Below are 14,856 nucleotides of genomic sequence, written 5' to 3' on the forward strand. Positions count from 1 at the left end.
AGTACAGGGGCACAATCACTTCCCTAGACCTGCTGGCCACACTGCTTCTTATACAGGCCAGGATGCTGTTGGCCTTCTTGGCCACCTGGGCACACTGCTGGCTCATATTCAGCCGACTATCAACCAGTACTCCCAGGTCCTTCTCTGCCAGGCAGCTTTCCAGCCACTCATCTCCCAGCCTGTAGCGCTGCTTGGGGTTGTTGCGCCCCAGGTGCAGGACCCGGCACTTGGCCTTGTTGAACTTCATACAGTTGGCCTCAGCCCATCGCTCCAGCCTATCCAGATCCTCCTGCAGAGCCTTCCTGCCCTCGAGCAGATCGACACACGCACTTAGCTTGGTGTCATCTGCAAACTTACTGAGGGTGCACTGGACGCCCTCATCCAGATCATCGATAAAGATATTAAAGAGGACCGGCCCCAGTACCGAGACCTGGGGGACACCACTAGTGACCGGCCTCCAACCAGATTTGACTCCATTCACCACAACTCTCTGGGCCCGGCTATCCAGCCAGTTTCTAACCCAGCGAAGCGTACGCCAGTCCAAGCCCCGAGCAGCCAGTTTTTTGAGGAGGAAGTTCTGTCAGACTTGTTAAAAAGAGGGACAAGACCTAGAGTTAACAATGAAATACCCCACTTGGCCTTCTAAATCCTAGAGTGAGAATGACCAGCACACATTTCTCAAGTTGTAGGTAGTTTATGAACAGTTATCATATGAATCCCTCAAACTGTTTTCTGACTGACAGTAGGGTGGCAGAATGTAGGGTCACTTGGTAAGGCTGTGCCTTGAATACTGTGTAAGGTTTTGGGCCCACTAGTAGAAGGACATTGAGGTGCTGGAGCATGTCTAAAGAAGGGCAGCAAAGCTGGTGAAGGGCCTAGAGAACAAGTCTGAGGAGGAGCAGCTGAGGGAACTGGAGCTATTTAGCCTGGAGAAAAGGAGGCTCAGGGGAGATGTTACCGCTTTCTTACAACTATCTCAAAGGAGCTTGTGGTGGGGTGGGAGTTGGTCTTTCTTTCTCAAGCAACAAGCGATAGGACAAGAGGAAATGGCCTTGAGTTGCACCAGGTGAGGTTTAGTTTGGATATTAGGAAAAATTTCTTCACTGGGAGGGTTGTGAAGCGTTGGAGCAGGCTGCCCAGGGAAGTGGTTGAGTCACTCTCCCTGGAGGTATTTAAAGGATGTGTAGATGTGGTGCTTAGGGGCATGGTTTAGTGGCAGTGCTAGGTTAACGGTTGGACTTAATGGTCTTAGATCTTTTCCAACCTAAATGATACTGTGATTCGATGACATTTTCTGGTGTTGGGAGAATGTGAACTGTGTGAAGCTCAAGATCACCAGGCTGCCACAAAACTCTCCATATTCAATACCATCCTGTGACTGACTGGTGAAACCATTTGATAACTGATGGCTTCTGTCTGTGAATTCCTTTTGGTCGTCTTCTGTTACCCTGCCCTCTGGGGTACGTGTTGGTGGCTGTTGGCAGTATGAAGGGCTTTGTATGCAATTGTTGCAGTGTGAATTGCTTGTTACCAACTTTACATGCTCTCGACTTCAGGATGGTTGACTCCTGGGTGCCTTATAGTGCCTGGTGTTATATGTTGCATTATATGCATTATACAGAGTTGTGTGTCGCAGCATATTGGAAATGCTGGGGAGCTCTTGGGTTGGCTTTATAGCCAGTACTGAATGTGTCTGCTGAAGTGATTTTTAAATCCATGAACTGTAGGACAGTATTTTGGATTGGAGAGATACCTCACTTGACAGGCTTGGTTCTTTAGCTGCAGAACCTGAGTGTGTCCTTCCCTGAAAAGCGTATCAGGGTTTTGCTAGTTAGAAGAATTAGCTTCAACCTGCAGTATCATTTTTAAGAGGATAAAGAGTTTTCTTGTTCATATAGATTATGCCATCCTTCTGCGATGCTGCTTTTAAAGGCCTTAAAATGGAGAAGCTGGAATCTGCAAAACAGAACAAAAAGCTAATAATCCTTAATGTTTGCAGTCCTCTAAGTATGAGATAAAAGACAGTGGATGGAGATAAAGGTCAGTAGAAAATAAAAGAGAAGGAAATGGAATGTTAGTATGGTGGACTCTGATCTCAGCACATCTCAGCTAGTGGTAGGCATGGGTATTTTATAGTTATGCTGACAAGGAGATATTTCTAATGAGAACTAAATGAGATAGTTTTGAAAATGGTAGAGGGCTTGAAGGCACAATGGGAAAAGCATACAAGTCTTTTGTTTCCAAAACCTGACAGCTGGCCAACTGAAGGTGACATTGTGAATTTACTGGAGGCAGGATTCTTCCCTTTGTAGTGAGTGAGACATAACCTATGCTGTTACAATTATAAGAGCTGCAGATTGAGCATCAGGGGAGACTCCATGATAAAGGGTCCGGAAATGGGAACAAACAGTTTACTCTTGATGCCACAAGGAAAGGGTTGCTAGTGTTGGAACTGCTAGGAGTACCTTGTTAGGAAAATGAACCTTGTAGCAGCACCTTGAATAGATAAAAATGGGACAAAACAGCATTTGTTATGGTCAGAGAAAAGAATATCTCTGTTATAGAAAAAATAGACTATGTACAATTCAGTTGTTTGAATAGATTTGAAAAATGGTATGATGGGAATGTTTTACAGAAAATATATGGTTTTTGTCTGTCAAAATAATGTTACTTTTATGGACTCAACCTTGAAGCTCTGTCATTGGGGGCTGCCAATCTACTTGACTGGAACAGGTAAAATACAGTTGGATTTAAAAAGTATCTGAAACGGAGCACCTCTACATAGCTTTTGCCAGAGAAAATGAGGATATTCCCGGAAATGACTCATTAGGTGGGTCTCTTCAGAGCTGATTCTTTATCAGTGCTCAACACAATAGTGGGAATTATACTGCTGGAGGTGCAGCTTTTCACTCAAGGCATAAAGTCCAAAGTCCCTGATGTAGACTACCTGACCTTATCTCCAGATGTATACAATGCTTTTTTTCTACGAGGGTGTTATATGTTATGTTATGTGCTGCCTGTGTGTATGTTCATTCAGGTATTATGGGACTGAAAAGTGCTGTTGAAATATGGTTGTCTGCAAACTGTGGTAGCATAAAAGGAGACTCAGTTTAGCAAGTTGTTGAGAAACGTAGCTGATGTGTTTTGAGTCGATAAACTTGTTCTCCCAAATGGGAACTTTTCAGTTATTCTGGGGAAGAAGCTGCACACCTGTTGAAAGCTCTTGAGTTTCTTAAAGCTCCTTTTTTTTTTTTTTTTATATATGACGCGTCTTTGTTGCTGTGCCTTTGGCTTCAAATAACCTTTAGAGACGATCTGTTAGTCGAGATGGCAATCTGCTTAAACATTTCAGCAATCCAGAGTGGCTGTAGAAGCCTATCTGGTGCTGTGAAACTGCTCCTGTGACAATCTGCCAAATTCAAGGTATGAGGAAGACTCAGGACGAGCGCTGCTAGGAGGGGAGGAGATGGTAAAACCAGAGGCTTGCTGGAAGCTGCCGATGTGTGTCAAAGGGTCTCCTGGTTGCAGTTCTAGACAGGCATTGCTGACTCACAGCTCAACTAACTCCTTATGCTTTACTGCTTAACCCTTTCTGAAACTTCTGCTTCCAGGAGGTTTTTCTTATCTGTAGATGTCTGTAGAAAAATACTACGTGGATTTGCACTGAATTTGTTACTTCGGGCAATGGTTCCGGAATGTAAGCTATTAGCTGAGGTAAAATTAGAAATTTCTTTGGCATGTAAAGCATCATGGATTGTATATCCCATGGGAGAACTGGGAGTGCAGTGCTGTATACACATGCTGCCACATGCCCTAGGACAACAAATTTCTTTCTGACTGCTTGTAGAAAACTGGAGAGCGGCAACAGGCTGTTTCTGGGGGGCTTCTGGTTTGTTCTGTGTTTTTTCTGGCCCAGGCTCCACTTCATGTTCTTCGCTCTTACCACAGCTACACATTATCCTTGTAGATCCCTGGTTAGATGGGTATAAAGACTTCAAACATGTTGCCTGGATAGTTGTCATTAAATTATACTAAATTAAAATGAGACAAAAGCCTTTAAGCGTGTGTGCGAAGGACTGGAACATAACGAATAGATAAATTTTTTGACACTTCTGCGGAAGGAAACCAAATGGGTTAAGGTGTTAGTAAAATGTTTTGACGCCTTTGCTAGGTTCTATGCAGGCATTAAGCTTAATGGAGTATTTAAGTATAGTTATTTAATTTGCCTTTTTGCCTCACAGTGAATTTTTTTTAGCTGAATTTCACATTCCATTTCTTCTTTTTTTTAATCCATGTTCATCATGGCCTTGATCCCGCAACTTTCTTAAATGATGAGAGATTACCAGGACTGACTCATTCTTGTAACACAGGCCAAAAAAGGTCATTACGGAGTCATTTGAAGCTGTTACCTTGATTTTTTTTTATTTTTTTAAGTCACCTGTAGTAAAATGCCAAGATAAGCTTTCCCAACCCTTAGGGCAAGGTTGACAACAAGGCTTTGATGAATGTGGTTAAAGAAAAAAAAAGAGAACATAACACGCTATGAATATATAATCTTGTGCAGTTTGATCATTTCTAATCAAGATTGTCCTTCTGTTTAGCTTTCATTTGAAATTATGATTACTTCCCTAGCTTATTGACCTTCTCTTATTGAACCGTTTTCCCCAGGTGAATTCATAGTTATCTCTCTGCGCTGATCATGAAAAACATTGTGTTAGAAGTCTACCACTGCCCTGCTGCTTCTCACTGTAGGCTTCTTTAAGGTTGGGTAACATTCTTTCAGATGAACTGTTGCATTTTATGATTACAGGCTTGGACAAAACTTGTACCGGCTTGTCAGTTTTTGGGGGTTTACTTGATCTGGGATGCTTGCCTTCTACAAAGTACCTACCATGTGTACTGGGGGGTAAGGAGCCTAGCTGGAATGTGTGGAATTTCAGTATGACTTGAAGTCATGTAGCAGGCATGTGCTTTATGTATCTGAAGGTACTCCCATTGCTGTGAAGACCTAGTCCTGTACGAACCATGGGATTAATTATTGCCACATAAACTGCTGGAGATTATACCCACTTACAAATTGTAGTGTTGAACTTTTTTTTTTAATGATTTTAAGGAGCTCATTTAGTGCCTGTGTTCGTTTACTGTGAAAAGACAGGAGTATCAGGGCACCTGGTTTTACTTTAAAGAATTGTGTGGGTGATTGCTCCTATAATTATTTTGTTAGGGTATGCGTTCCTGTCTCCTGCCTCTTGCCCTTTCCCATCCTGAATTGTCGTTACACTGAATGCAGTCAGATTCAGAAATTATTTTTAAATATAACTTAAGATGTTTTTGCAAACTTTATATAATTGTCTTCTTGCTACTGTGACTTAGAAAACATTGTCAATGTTTTTATAAAATCATGACATAAAGCTATCCTTTTAAAAAGTGCATGTTGTGACTTGAAGGTGGGCGTCTGTGTTTATCAACAAGCGTTGTATTTTATTCCTGAAAACCCTTTTTTTTTTCTCTGTGCTGACAAAATCATTCTGAAATTATTTGCTCAATTTTCTTTTCTGTTCTGCTGCGTGGAGGATTTCTGGAATAGTGTGACTTAGTTGCAGTTAATTACCAAGTGATGGTTTCTGCCTCATCCAGAATTTGTGTGTGATGAAGATGCTTAAGTCTGTATTGTAACAAAAGGACCAAGACAGGAAATATATAGCTTTCTCTGATCTGTCCTTCACACACATTCCAACGAGGCTGCCTGTTTTCTCTTTAGTGTGAGTAAGAGGAATGCTTGTTAGAATAAAAACAACCAGTCTATCTTGGATAGATTTGTGCTAAGAGACTTTATGTCCCAGGGGACTATAAATTTAGTATGCTGTCTGAAAATTTCTGATAGAGCTATGAGATTCAGAGCATGATGGAAATGACTGGCCTGTTACTGATGGGAGCTACTAAACGACTGAGAAGTGGTAATCTCTTAAAATATTTAAAACAAACAAACTTTTAAATAGCGATGGGGGAATAGTTGAGCTGGAGGGAGTAATGCCAAAGGCAGCTTTAATGTGGTAGCTTTAACAAGTTAGCTCTCAACACAGTTTTTGTTTGCTCCCCATCAAGTTAACATGATTATAATGCCATTCCCATCACTGGCTTGTAATATCCCTCTCTTCTGTTTCTCCTTTCCAGTTTCTCTCTTGCTCCAGTTTGCCTTTGAGGTTTCAAGGTTGAGGGCTGATGGATGAATACGTAGACATAGAATTTAATAGTTATTTAATAAAATACTGCTTTTGGAAGAATTTAAACTGTTTGCTGAACAAGTCAGATCGAGATCTGGGCAGTTGGTTTGTTTATGTAAATAAGGTATTTTGGGTTTTGCTGTTTTAGGGGTAGTAATGGGGAAAGGAGGTCTGATTCTGTAAAGGGAGAACGCTGTTCTGCAGGACTCTGCCCTACTTAAATAGCAAGTGGCTGCTTCACACAAGTAAGACTTTCATAATTTCACAACAGTCACACGCTGCTAGTACTTGGCAAACTAATCATAGCTTTGGGTGATGGCCTGTTTCTGTAATGTGTAGCTTTCCTTATGAAAAATGTCAAGCTTTCTATAACTTATGTATATTAGGATGCTATCGGCTAGTTCTGCAGACTGCAGCTGTCCTCTACAATCAGTGTGTTACCACAAGGTATAGTGAAGAAATCTCTGGCTGAAGGCATAAGGTAGTGCAATCTTCATCTTCGCTGCTGGTCAGATAAGCAATATCCAGTCGTGTGGGCTTACAATAGTTCCTGTTACCTCTGAATTTTAAAACAAAACAAACCAACGCCCTGCCATTCTGCTAATATTATTAATATTCAATGATCTGTGTAAATTTACTTTTGTGTTCTGTACTGCAGTAATGCAGCTTGAGGTTCCAGGCCAATGCAGGGGTTTCTTCGTAGCAAGGCAAACTCCTTGTTCTCAGTGGGGTGTGCATACGATGCCATCTGAAGTGAGTTAGCTGCTCTCCAGCAACGACATGACACATTTACTCATCCGTGGAGACTTGTCACACGCTTTCTCTTGCTTTATGCATTAAAAAGTCTGCTTTTTTTGTCGCTTCTTGTTTGCTTCTTTCTGTACAGTCACGTTGTTTTGGTTTGTCCTGCCTAATGCCTTAAATTTCTTCTGTCTGTCCATAGTCACCGAGAGTGCATCCACGCCTTCTTCAGGGAGCTACGTGATGCTCCTGGGCACTAGCAAAGAGTGCCTTTCCTCTTTGCTCACACCGCTTCCCTTTGTATTTCCATGTGTCGCCAGAAAAATAAGCATGCATTTGCTGAACATTGGCAGTTCCCCTCGTTTTTGATGAATGTAGATATTCATGATAGGTGTTGAAATGACTCATTTTGGTGATGTTTCCTAAATTCTCAGGATACGGTTTTCCATTGCAGATCCTTTCCATAAGGACAATTAACATTTAGGCAGGCAATTTATTCATAGTCTGGTTGTGAATCCAAAACCACATAGGTAGCGTTTGACTATGACAGAAGGCCAAATGAGCAGATTTTTGTCCTTTCACAGCACGTTATTGATGTAAGGAGTATGGAAATCAGATTAATACTACAATATCATCACGGCAAGGGATTTTCCTGTGTTGTTTAAAGTCCCCAAATGAGTTTCTGCTGCCTCCTTTGAAGCCCCAGATGTGTTTGTGGAGGGGAAGGAAGATGTGGTGCTAAAACCTGCCGTGTTCTTCTCTCTCAGCTGTTGAGCAGCTGCTGGGGAGTTATTGCATCCGAGTATTAGAGAAGCCCCGATGGGACTTAAGCTTGGAGGGCTCAGAAATCAGTGCAAAAGCCATTTTGCACACCCAGTTCCTGACTTTCATGAGTACTGATGTGATGGGAGAGGGATTCTGACTTGCTCCAAAGGATTTTAAATCTGAAAATTGGTCTATCTATGATGCAGGGCGTAATACATTTTTGGGCTTGATGCAAGTAATATGCAGTTACTTACTCGCAGGTGACCTAACGAGAAGTGACAATGAATCTTGGGATTGGTGGGGAATCAGGGAAAGCTGCTCTGGGGAGAGAGGTGTTGGAATTAGTTTAAGATAATTAAATTATCTTTTGGGCAAATTACTTGGGACTCTTCAGAGACTGAAATTGAATTTCCTTTCTGTTGGGAGCTAGAATCATCTAGTGAGGAAGGACTTAGTTCTATTTTCTTAATCTGTTAATCTCAAGAAATATTTGACTATGAAAGTTTTATCCAATATCCCAAGCCTTTTGAATCTGAATGTGGGAAACAGCGTAACTTTTTTTTAACCTGCGGACAGGTTGGAAGGAGGCTGTGGTCCATAATGGGAAAAGTATGGAGAAAGGGTGTTTTGTTTTTGTTTGTATGTTTGTTTTTTTAAGAAACAGACGCTACCATCTATTTGGAAGAACTTCCAGTCCTTTGTTACAGTAGCTCAGATTTAGTGCCCAGCAATGGGGTTTGATAGGGCTAGGGGAAACAAAACAATTAACAAGACAAATGACTGGTGAAGATTCGCAAAAAGTGGCTGATCTACAGGCAGGATGTATATGTTTTTGGCCATGTTGTTTCTAAGCTGAGGATGACTGCGTGTTTATGTTAACACTGGGTCTCCTTGTCCTTGGAATGAAGTTGCTTCATCAGCAGAGCCCCTTAGGGGATTTGAAAGTCTACCCAAGACGTCATCCTTCTCTTTTAAAAGGAAAAAAAACTGCCAGTTCTTATATCCGACCCCTTCCTCCCCCCTTCCTCTCGCTTACAGAGCATCAAGGGGCGGACCTTACTTCTGCAAACTACACATCTTGCGTTCCCCTTGGAGTATTCATTTTTCTCCTAGCAGTAATTTGATTCTGGGCTGTTCCAACTTGCCTGTTGTGAATAAGCAGAGAACTGCATGTTGAAAAACTGAGCTTTCTCAGTAGGCACGGTTTTCGTCATATGAGGATGAGAATTTCTTGCAAGTTTTGAATGAGGTTAAAGTTGATAGGCCTTCGTGGATTTTTTCAATTTTTTTTTTTTTACCTGTCTTTATCTATCTGTATGTAAAGGGAGTCTTTAAGGGATTGTATCTGTTGAGAAAAGGATCAGCATGACGCTGCTGGAACCAGAAATGCAGATGACAACACTCCAATCAGGTATCACCCCAAATGTATCCCATGGGTAAATTTTACTAGTAAATTACGGTGGCTGAGCTATATAGGGAGTGCCAGGAGGGTATGGGACTTCGAGTAAAGACAAATTAGAGAGCTGTCATGATTTCATGTGCAGTTCGAATGGGTACTGGTTGAGTGTTAAACATTGATCACTTTCAAGCTTCACTGGAGATAAAATTATCTTTCTATTCTTCATTTGGTAGTCCCCAGTGTTGAATTAATGTACCTCACGAAGATCAGAAGTTCCCTAGCAAATCTAGGACTTATTCTAAGGAAATTCTTCTGTTTAGCTTTTGGCTTATTCAATGTTGGTAGTTGTTTGAGAGTTTTATTGTTAATTATTTTTCGATTACATGTGTTCTTGATACTTTGGAGAAAGCTTAAATTGTTTTTTTTTGTTTGTTTGTTTTTGTGTGTTTTTTTGGTGGGGGAAGAGTACTTCTCATGCTTTGAAACTTCCTAATACTTGTTTTATGACTTAGGAATTAAAATGGCTTTGTGTTTATATGATTCTGTCCTGAACACTGTGGTCTTTTTATGATATTGCACTTAGCTGTTAGATATGTACAGAGTTGTATTTCTGACGTGTAAGACAGGCTAGAGTTAAAATTATCTGTTAATGACTGTATGGTGTACTTATGTGGGGCATTTTTATCTGTGGCTTTGGGACATTCTGTAGTCGTGAAACTTAACAACTATGTATACATATGAGTGACCTCTGTTTTATGGATGGGAACACAGAATGACTAACCTTGGTAAGATTTGACAGCAAACTAGTAGTAGCTTAGGGCTTTGGGTTTGCATTTGTGTACTCTTTTATCATTTGTAGAGTGTTGCCTGAAAAGTGGAACATAAAGCTCACAAAGTGTCAAGACAGACTTGTTTCTAAGTCAAATGCTTTTCTTCTCCTTAAATAGTGACTTGGAAAGAGACAAGCGAAACAATAACTTCATAGTTTTATATGTGTGGTTTTTTGTTTTAATATTTTTTTCTGAACATCTGTGTTTCTTCTGGACGTGCAGCATTGCTTTCCTTAACTTAGTCTTACATTTTGTAAAATATTTGAAGATTGTATGTCAATAAAGAACCCTGTACGATCCTTATTTTGTAGTTCTGACATATTGTATGTTTGTTTACAGAACCAAAGCACGTCTTCCACCTCCTGTTGTAGATTAGAAAGGCAGGAGAGATTTTACATCAGGTGTGCATCTGATGCGGAGTACACACTTCTTGTCCTAACCCATAATACTACAGAGAGGTGTTTTGAGACTATGCAGTCCATCATTCCTCTAGTGGTGCTCTGGTAGTCTGTGAATTCTGGAGTTAGGATTTAAACGTTAGCAAGGTGTTTGGTATGGAACAGGATGCACATGGCAAGACAGTAATCTGTCTTTCTTGTAAAGAAATTTTGTTTTCCTTGATATGTCAGTCTTTATGTGAAGGCCTGAAAAAGACGTTTACCTCAGTATGCTTTGTTTCTAACAGGTTTTCTAATTGTCTTAATCTTTTTAGAAAAAAAGAGCCATGCAATTTACATTTCAGGGCACTTGCAACTGAATCTGTACGTTTCTGGGAAACTCGAATAAAATAAGACTTATCAAAATTAGGGAAACAGCCTTCATTTAAAAAACTTTTCTTCCAAATGATTAAAATTCTTGAGGCTTGCATTTAATTCTTAGGATGAGAATTTCTCCCAGTAAAGAGAACTCGTACATCTTGCTTTTGTGACTACGGTCACTGTTTTTGCTGAAGTCAGCTTATTTAGGCTTAGATTATGCAGTGACATTTTGCGATGTTGAGGCAATTTCCTGGCAAGCTTGGCTTAACTAATGAGGGATACAAATTTATTGCACCTCTTCCATCAGCGGCAGCTCTCTTTTCTCATGGATCAACTACTGCTGGGAAAATATTAAGCAATAAGCAGCCGAATGTTTACATAAAGGGGTTCACAAGACTGGTGGGGAAATAACATGACAACAGGATGGAACCATGTGCACAGTAAGCCTTAAAGACTTGTCTTGAATCATGGGAGTGTATTCCAGCTTCTAGATAAGGAAGAATGGCTTCTGGATGCCAAGACCAAATTCTTCAAAAATTTTGCTTAAAAAATTAAGTGACTTCAGCTGCTGTTGACTGCTACTGTTGTTTGACTGATTGTGATAAGTCATCTGTTGGGCAAACTACCTGAGGCTTTTTAGAGATGGAAACCGAATCTCCTTTCTGTTAAGAGCTAGAGTCTTCTAATGTAGAAAGACTTAACTTTTCAAGGCTTTGTGGCCCCTGTGTTCGTCTCCAGAAACCCTGCTGGAAAGGTGGAAGCTGGAAACTATTGTACCAGTCAGCTCATCAGGCTTTCAACCTGCTTCTCAACAGCCCTTGGAGAAGTAGAAGAATCATGGGCTAAGTTGTGTGAATAAATTATCCTGATAGGCTTGAGCACCCAAGCATTCAATAAGCACAGCTTCATGACCTGCATGCTTTAAGAGTGCTTGACCTATGGAGTGCGGGCTGTAGAAGGCTCCTCCAAGGGAATGCTTCTTCAGAACAAAACGTAAGCGAAGCAGAAACAAATTGATTTTGATTATTGTGGTGCATGTTGTGTTAACAGCAACAACAAAAATTAAACCTACCCAGCAGACCAAAAAAGGGAAGAGTAAAAGTCAATGCAAGTGATGACGGTTGAAGAAGAAAAGGTGTAGGTGAAAATCAGGCTGAAAAGGCATTTCGGAAAGGCAGTAGAGCCAGAAAAATTCATGAAGAGTAGAAACTTAACTGCTGTATTTGACATCTCATTGGACTACTGAAATAATTTGAAGAACCGATCCAGCCATTCAAGCAGTCATGCAGCGTGAGACCTAGTTCCAGATTCACAATCAAGAATATGGCTTTGGAAACCCCTCTGTGCCATTACGTATGTTTTCATTCTGTTGAAAATGAAGCTGATGTGCGGGTCTATACTGAGCTCTTGGCAGTGGGAGCTCCACGATTGTCCTTTTTCTCCAAGAGTCACTTTCTGCTGCCTTCAACCTCCCAGAATCCGACTCCTTTGTTTTCTTTATTTACTGATTGCAAAAACTTGTTGTTTCCTTCTCTTTATCTACCTCAATTTCATCTCCCTATGTACCCTGTTTTTTGTTCCCCTGAAGCCTTTTTCTTGTTCTTGTCATTACCTAACTATCCCATATGGAGATCTTGCAAATTTTTTTGCTGTTGATCACTGTTCAGATAAAGATACAGATTGAATGCTTTGTTGGTATGACCTGGCTTTGTTCTGTTTGGCTGTTGGGATGAGTCACAAATATTTTTATTTATTTATTTATTTTTGTTGCTGTTGTTAGTGAAGAGGGCTCTAGGAATTTTTATTTGTATTATTATTTTTTTGACACAATTTACAATCTGGTAACCCTTAAGACAGTTTTTCAACAGCCATGGAAGGGACTCGTGCAAGGAAGGGAGATCTCAGCAGCCCTGGGTATGCTGCTAGCCTTTCTGGAAAGCTTATTGTAGAGAAAATTTCCATTGGATTGACATCTTTTGCCTACGATGACTGATGTTTGTGTAGTCTCATGTCCTTGCAACAGCTTCCATATTCAGACCTCACTGTTCATAGTAGTGATGTGGAATAACAGTTGAATTACTGCTGTTGTTTTTTTTATTAGAACTCATACTGAAATTATCCTTCCAGAGAAAGTCATATCTACTGAAGCAGTTTTTTTTCAGTTTGATAAAAATCTGAAGGTGCATTTAGTAGTATTAAAAGCTCAGTATTTTTGGCAGAACTAGAGATATTATATATGCAAATTTTGTGCTTAAATAGCAAACATGAATGCTCAAAGATAATTTTCCCCTTTCTTTTTTTCTTAGTTATTATTGTTCACAAGTTCCTTTTTATGACTTCTAGGAGATAACTGGGCAGAAATGTGTATGCTCTTACACATGTAGAGGTGCAATCAGCCAGATAAATAAAATCCAAATTTCACATCACTTCTGCAGACATGTTGCATGGCTGGACAAGAGTTCCGGCCACTTAGGGCCACTCAGAGTCTAATGATGCGTTGTCAGAAGTAATGGACATTAGCAGTAGCACCCTTGGCCAAATGGCTCCTTTTGGTAATGAGTTCCATTTCGCCGTACTTCTAACTTCATTTATTGCACTTGGTTTGTTTCTCGGCAATACCCTGTGGCTTGCATTGTCTTGGAATATAATGCAAATTAATAATGGTTCTGTAATCTAAATTTCTTTCTATGAGTAAAATGGAAAAATGACCACCTCAACACAGGTAGTTTATTGGATAGCATCTCTGGATTTCAGTATGACGTTCCCTTGACCTTCAGAAAAAAAACTCAATCTCTTCAAGATCAAGCTAGGTATGCAAACCAGAAGCAGTTTGTTCTGAACTGTAAAAAGAAACAATCACTGCAAATCAGTGTCATCTTGAACCGAATGTAAAATGTCACTTATTTCCAGGAATAGTGTGTTTTTGAGCTCTTTTAGCTGATTAGGGATATAGTAAACTCAGTTTAGGACAAACTGGTGCTGATTCCATTCATTTTTCGTTCAAAGCATAGCTCCCGGGCTCTTTCTCTTCCCTCTTTAAGGTAGCAACATTGAAGTGCTTTAGGGATATCAGCTGCTAAACCACATTTAATGGGCAGAAAGGGGACAGCACATCTGTGAATTCATAGAGAAGGGATGTGTCCGCCTTTCAGCTCTTTGAGGCATGACAAATGTAGAGCTGCAGTTTCTGTGGCTGGCTTTTTCTTTTTCCTATTTCAATTGAAGTTTAAATTCAGTGCTGGCTCTTGATATTCAAAATGGAAATGTCTTATTTATGCACTTAAATGACTTCTAACTTCATCATGTCTTTTTCAAGCACTTGTTAGTTGGATTTTTTTTCTTATTATTTTCATTTACTGTTGTTTCTTTTTTAATTGTAATTTTCCACATTGTTTTTTTTGCATTTTGTTTGAATAGCAGACCTTAAAATATCAAATCCTCTTCCTAGGTTTGGAATTGCAAGATTGCAGTGAGTTCTTGAATCAAAGCAATGGGGATTTGGGTTTTGGATGGAGGGTGGGGGCGAGGGGAGAACATTACTGGCTCCCTAGTTTGCATCATCACCACTTCAAAAATAGAACTTTTGATTTCAGTTTGGAATCTGTGGTATTTGGAAATGTAACCTTTAGTATCTAGGTAGCAAGTTCCTGGGGATTGTAAAGAGTTCCCTGGTTGCTGGTAAAGTTCCCTGAGATGTGTATATTCTGAGTAGTGATAAAGTGACGCTTCGCTGGCTTTTAACCAGAATCCTGCATGTGATCCAAAGACTGAACAGAGTTATGTGAGCTTCATCGTCATCGTGCAGAGGGAATTCTTTCCGAAGCAGCAAATGGGACGTTGTTGAAGTCAGCTTTAAATATGGAAATTTTTATGCCAGAGCTACTAACTGCATAAAGGTCTGAGTTGGCTCTTACAAGACACGCAGCGAGGAGTGCACAACTGTGAGCTGCAACGTTACTGAGTTATTCCATTCATGAAAGATTTGAACATAACCTTTTGCTGCCTTTTATCCCTGTGATTAACTATTGAGTAATCAAACCGCTGTTGTTGTGTTAGTCAAACCAGGGTTAAAGGATTGTACTAACTAAATATATAAAGCATGCTTTCCATTTTTATTTTTTTAAAAAAAAAAAAGTATA

At 40.2% G+C, this 14,856-nt stretch overlaps 1 protein-coding gene across 3 annotated transcripts in view; it reads left to right on the forward strand.

Annotated features, from left to right (window-relative positions):
• The window catches only part of MRTFA (myocardin related transcription factor A), a 97,720-nt gene that overhangs the window by 19,489 nt on the left and 63,375 nt on the right, over positions 1–14,856 (forward strand). Inside the window, exon 2 of one of the 3 annotated variants that reach the window (XM_080575397.1) lies at positions 9,055–9,141. The exons of the other annotated variants lie outside the window; for them this stretch is intronic. Coding sequence (XP_080431523.1) covers positions 9,096–9,141 — 46 coding nt within the window. The 5' untranslated portion in view covers positions 9,055–9,095. The remainder of the gene's footprint in view (positions 1–9,054; positions 9,142–14,856) is intronic. 3 annotated transcript variants of the gene reach the window in all.

The sequence above is a fragment of the Anser brachyrhynchus genome (genome assembly GCF_964034855.1).
Source record: "Anser brachyrhynchus genome assembly, chromosome: 1".
Lineage (NCBI taxonomy): Eukaryota > Metazoa > Chordata > Aves > Anseriformes > Anatidae > Anser > Anser brachyrhynchus.